We start from the raw sequence: 5,620 nt of genomic DNA, 5'->3' as shown, positions 1-5,620 counted from the left end.
TGGAACACACAGTGGGAGTGTCTACAGCTGTCTGTTGCCCCAGCAGACTGAGACTCTCCAGGACCAGATGTGAGGGTCAGTGGGAAAGTCCCATCTACCTTCTCTCCAGCACAGGGCCTGGTGCAGACTGGAGAATTTTGTTGACTAACTGTCAACTCATTTCCTGGAGAAAAGTGACCATCTCAGAGGGCCCACACCAGCTCTCTGCCTCTCTGGCACTAGTTTAGTTGCCGACTATGACCTCCACTTCCCACCACCCAGCCTCCAAGGCTGTCTGACACAGACCTCCACTCTGTGTGGCATCTAGCATCCCTGATCTCCTTTTGCCCTCTGAGAGCTCCCTGTAAGGGACGGAGCAGAAGCCTCATAGAAAAGGTGGAGGAAGGGCCAAGGCCCGGACATGCCATACTCTCACCCCCAGCCTGCCCCTCTAGGAACGTTCCACCAGGTTCAGAAGAGCAGGATGGCTTTACGGTGGGCCTCAGCTGTGCAGTGAAACTTTTCAGGTCCTGCAGCCCCAGTACTCAGTTCAGAGTTCTACCTACTCTCGAGGGCTGTCCATTTGAGCCCAACAGATATCCTGGCTTTTGTCCTACCCCATCAGTCTAGGCTGAATCAGCCTCTGGGACCCAGAAACATAGCACCCAATGTGGAGGGCTTCTCTCATATCAGAGTGGCACCTGCAGAGGCATGGGGGCTCACACAAATGACCTCATGTAAAATGCATCCCCACAATACACCTGTAAGTACAGACACATCCAACCACACAGGCACACCGACACTCGGAAAGGATCCATACCCCTGCAGCCATGAAGCTCACAGCATGGGGTGGCAAACACAAACATGTGCTGTCTGAGGTGGTGGGGAGATGGATGAAAAAGGTGAAAGAGAATAAGAGGTATATAAACTCCCAGTTACAAAATAAATAAGTCCCAGGGATGTAATGTACAGCATAAGGAATATAGTTAATAGTATCCTAATACCTTTGTATGGTGTCAGATGATTACTAGACTTAGTGTGGTGATCATATCATATGGTATATAAGTGTCAAATCACTATGTTGTACACCTGAAAGTGACATAATATTATATGCCAACTATCTTTAATAAAAAAATTTAAAAACAAACAAAAAAACCCAACCTCGTGCTGTCCTCTCCAAACTCCATTGTGAAAATCAAACACTTGTCAGACCCTCAAGAGCCTGTGGCTTTCCCAGAAGCAGTTCCTGTTCCACAGAGAGGCCTCTGGAGCTGAAAGTAGGCACGGGCAGGGGACATGTGGGAAATTAAGCCTGGAAGACCTTGTTAGAGAGGACATTGTCCCCTGTACCTGGTGTGGATCCAGCCACGACCCCGCAACAAGCCCCTGAAGCTCCTGGCACCTGCCAGGGACTGTAGGTAGGAGTGCAGTACCCACCTTGGGGAGGCAATCTGCCCTGCAGCGGGGGGTGAGGCTCAGAGGGAAGAGTCACTCAGCTAGGTGGTGCTGGAGCCAGGATTCACACTCAGAGTTCTGACCCACCCCAGCTGAGAGTCTCAACTCACCTCTGCAGTGTGGGGGGTTGAATATGGCTACGTAAACTAGGATTGGCTGTCAGATGGGATCTCACAGTGAAGGAATACTCCGCAATCTTGCTGGCTGAACAGACACATGGTTGTCATTCCCTCTGCTCACAGGGGCTGTAAGGAAGAGGTCCCTGGTTGAGCAGAGCTTGCTGACTGCTCTGGGTTCTAGGCTGGCGCCACGGTGAGCTATAAAGGACTGCGCCATTTGGCTGGAATCTGCCTAGGCGGACAGTGAGGCAGGCCTGTGAGAGTCCTCCTCACACTCAGTTCTCTCACTGTGGCCAGAGGCACCGGCTCTAGAAGGGAAGGCTGGGATTGGAATGGGCCCCAGGGTGGGCACAGCCAGCCTAAAGCCCTCTTGGGGTAACAGGCAGGATGGAGAGCCTGGGAGTAGGCGCTTGGTTGAGTGTCTCCCAGGCCCTGCCCTGGCCACTCCAGGCCATGAAGTCCAAACTGTGCCCAGAGGCCCCTCAGAGGGATGTGGCAGCTTCAGCAGGCTGTCAGACTGCCTAGGGAGGGCTGGAGAGCAGACTCAGGAGGCGGGCGGGTGGGCTGCTGATTCTTGGAAGGGCTCATTAATGAAAACCCCCTATGGTGACCACCTGGGGGAAAGGCTCACCTTTCCCATGTGTAGCTGATAAGGGCCAGGAGATTCCACAGTTCAGGTAGTTCCCCCACCCTCCTGGTGTTTTGTGGTCACCATTAATCATTTCCTCTAACTGTGTATATAAAAGCTCTTTTGCCAGTGAGCCCAGTACTCAGAGAGAAAGGCTAAAGTCTTCAGGAGGATGTGGCTACAGAACCTGCTTCTCCTGGGCACTGTGGTCTGCAGCATCTCCGCACCCACCCGTCCACCCAGCCCTGTTACCCGGCCCTTTCAACATGTGGATGCCATCAAGGAGGCCCTGAGCATTCTGAACCACAGTAATGACACCGCTGATATGATGGTGAGTGAGAGAGGGAGTGCAGGTCATGCCTTGGCCACCTTGCTGGTCCACCTCGCGGGTCCGGACTAGCCCTGCCTGGCAGCTCGATAACACCACCTTTTCCTTTTCTATAGAATGAAACCGTAGAAGTCGTCTCTGAAATCTTTGACCCCCAGGTAAGATGCTTGTCTCTGCCTTGGGGATGGCTCCACTTTAGATGATCCTCTAAAGAGAAAGGGCTTTCTCTCCATTCAGCTGGCTGCCAAGAGGAGGTATGCTCAGAAGGCCCCTGGCCTTTGCCCTTGTGGCAGTCACATGAGCTCCTTTATTATCTGAGTAGCCACAGACAGACATAGCATTCAAGGGGCCAAGGGTCACCAGGGGACAGGTGGGTAAGCAGTGATTAGTTTATGAGACAGGGGCTGTGGGCTTGGCACACTCACTATGCCCTGAGACCAAGCCCTGTGGAGACAGGGTGATGGCTACAGAGGGGCACAGAGGGGTTTTAGAAACAAGCCTTGCTTATTCACACAGCATGTCTGGGCAATGCCCTGCCCCTTCTCCCTGAATGGTTGGGGGATGGTAACCACCTTTCCTAGGGGCTGAGACCCTCTAGTGATGCCAGGCCAAGGGAATGTGGCTATGCTGACTAAGGGTAGCTTGAGTTGAGTGGTGAAGAGGAATCAGATTCATGCCTGCAGTGGACAGGGGGACAGGGCAGTATGTATGACTGGACCTGCCTGAGACTAGTTGGAAATCATTCTGTGCCCCTCCTGGGCCCTAATCTTGGAGAATGGGGATGAGAACAGGAAGAAGTGATGGAGAGGACACTTGGCCACTACTTACCACGGAATGGACTTTTTCCACAGGAGCCGACATGTGTGCAGACCCGCCTGAAGCTGTACACACAGGGCTTGCGGGGCAGCCTCACCAGGCTCAAGGGCCCCTTAACCATGATGGCCAGCTACTATGAGCAGCACTGTCCCCGTACCCTGGTGAGTGTCCATGCCTGGGCTCCAAGCAGAAAAGTCTCATCTAGGAATTGGTAGGGAGAGACCTTTGGGTGTGGCTGTTCAGGATCCCAAAGGGTTTCTGAGTCAACTGATCTGTAACGATTAGACCCTCCAGAGAGGGAGCAGCCCAGCTCATTTTCAACTCTAGGAGCTAAGGCATAGAACTCTGAAGCTGGCAGGGCTCCCTAGTGGGAGCTGCTCTGTTCTTGCCCTTGTTGTCATTAATGAGGTCAGAGGTGAGGCAAACCCAAGGAAACGCAGGGCTCGCCTAAGATAAAGAGGAAGTTCCTGGGCACAAGTGCCACCTCCTGGCAAGACTTTCCCTTGGCCCTTCAAGGGGCTCCTGGATTGCATGGAAGCAGGAAGGGAGGCATATCCGGAATGTAAAAAGGTCCCAAACACTCCTTTCCTGTGAAAAGTGAGTGAAGCTTGTGGCCATAACTCCTACCCTGTCCTTTCTGGGCTTTCAGAGCCAACCTTAGCAGCCAAGTTGCTCTGTGCTGGCCTGGGACCAAAGAGTCAGCGGCCTAACTGCCCAGCAGACCAGCCTCAGGCTGGCACTTTGTCAGGTCCCTGGCCCCAGCTGCCACTGGTAGAGCTGTGCACCCTTTGGATAACACATAGGTGGCAACATGTAACCTGACCCAGGTCAGCAGGTGGACCCCAGATGGCCTTCTGGCCTCTGAGTTCCAAGAGGCAGCACATAAGCAAGCTAGTGATGCCCCCACATTACCTACTTGTGTCTAGACTCAAGTTTTCTTTTTCTTTTTTCTTTCTTTTGCTTTAAGGAAACTTCCTGTGCAACCCAGATTATCACCTTGAAGAATTTCAAGAAGAACCTGAATGACTTTCTACTTAACATCCCCTTTGACTGCTGGGAGTAAGTGCAGAAGTGAGGCAGACCAGTTCCAGAGCTAGCCCTGGGAGCTTACCTCACAGACCACTGCCCTCCCACCCACAAGGAGCCCAAGAAAACTCAGCGCTTGCCTAAGATCTTCACCTTAGAGGGACCACAGGGTGGACCTGTGCCACGGGGGCCACAGATTTGCTCTGAGCCATGCTGACCCATATGGGTGTCCTAGAAGGGAGGAAATTTTTACATTGGCAGGGACCAGTAATATTTATTTATATATTTATGTATTTTAATATTTATTTATTTATTTAAGTTCACACTTAATATTTATTACAGATATTTTATCATAATAATAAATTATTACAAATCTGTTCTTATTTGTGTAGTGTTGCAGTTGTTTTCATCATAAGCAAATGCTAGAGGTGCTCTCCTCCCCACAGGGCAGGGAGGGGAGGAAGCAGGGAGGTGGGGGAAGGGGCAGGGGCACTGTTAGAGGGGCAGTGCTATTGAGCAGAGGGGAGGGGAGAGCTGGCCTCGGCACAGCGTTTTGCATACCCGGATGTGCTTCCTGGAATGCTCAAGGCTCCCACCCCAGAGGGAGGTTTCCAAGTTCACTTAGAAATCCAAGGGACCCAGCCAGCCAGTGGGAAACCTGCTCCAGAGAAGGGGCATCATCCTTCCCAGGGAGGCCTGGGGTTTGCTCGAGCTTGGCTGGTCGCTGGTTGAGTAGGTACCCCCTAAGGTCAGACGAAGCACCAATGCCCCTCAGAGACTACACCCTGCCCCTCAAGCTCAGGGCTCCGACCACTCCTAAGATGAATCAGCAGATGGACTAGCCAGCTGTTCAGGGGGAAAAACCAAACCACAGGGGTCAGAACTCAGCATATTTACCAAACATTCCCCAAAATGGGTGATCTTAATCTTGAGAGTCAGAATGTAAATTCATAATTTGTTGGTACATGGCTATAGTGTGGCATTTTTCTGAGCTGGTTTTGTTTTCACATGAAGTTTTGCATCCATACATCTCCTAAATTCATAGCCTTTGGGATGAGAGCATAGCAGCTCTCCTCCCTCTCCCTGCTTTGCCAACAGTGCTGGAGGCCTTGTTCCTGAACCTGTCCTCCCTCCCTGCATATCCCTCCTGGGGACTGTGAAGAAGTGGGTATGTCTCCAGGTGTCAGGTAGGCAGTGGGGTAGGGGGAGTCTTCTTCCTAACAGGTAGGCCCTACTGGCTCTCCCTCCATCTCACCTGCTCTCTCTGGA

The 5,620-nt window shown here is 52.2% G+C and overlaps 1 protein-coding gene across 1 annotated transcript; it reads left to right on the top strand.

Annotated features, from left to right (window-relative positions):
• Nucleotides 1–2,341: 2,341 nt before the first annotated feature.
• CSF2 (colony stimulating factor 2) lies at nt 2,342–4,606 on the top strand. Its single transcript, XM_039879975.1, has 4 exons — nt 2,342–2,512; nt 2,626–2,667; nt 3,361–3,486; nt 4,293–4,606. The coding sequence occupies exons 1-4, from the start codon at nt 2,354–2,356 to the stop codon at nt 4,386–4,388; spliced, it is 423 nt and encodes a 140-aa protein (XP_039735909.1). The 5' UTR covers nt 2,342–2,353; the 3' UTR covers nt 4,389–4,606.
• Nucleotides 4,607–5,620: the final 1,014 nt, after the last annotated feature.

This window comes from Pteropus medius, unplaced genomic scaffold (genome assembly GCF_902729225.1).
Source record: "Pteropus medius unplaced genomic scaffold, Ma_sr-lr_union100, whole genome shotgun sequence".
NCBI classification, from domain to species: domain Eukaryota; kingdom Metazoa; phylum Chordata; class Mammalia; order Chiroptera; family Pteropodidae; genus Pteropus; species Pteropus medius.
Note: the sequence above shows the minus strand (reverse complement) of the source record. Positions and strands in the feature narration are given on the sequence as shown.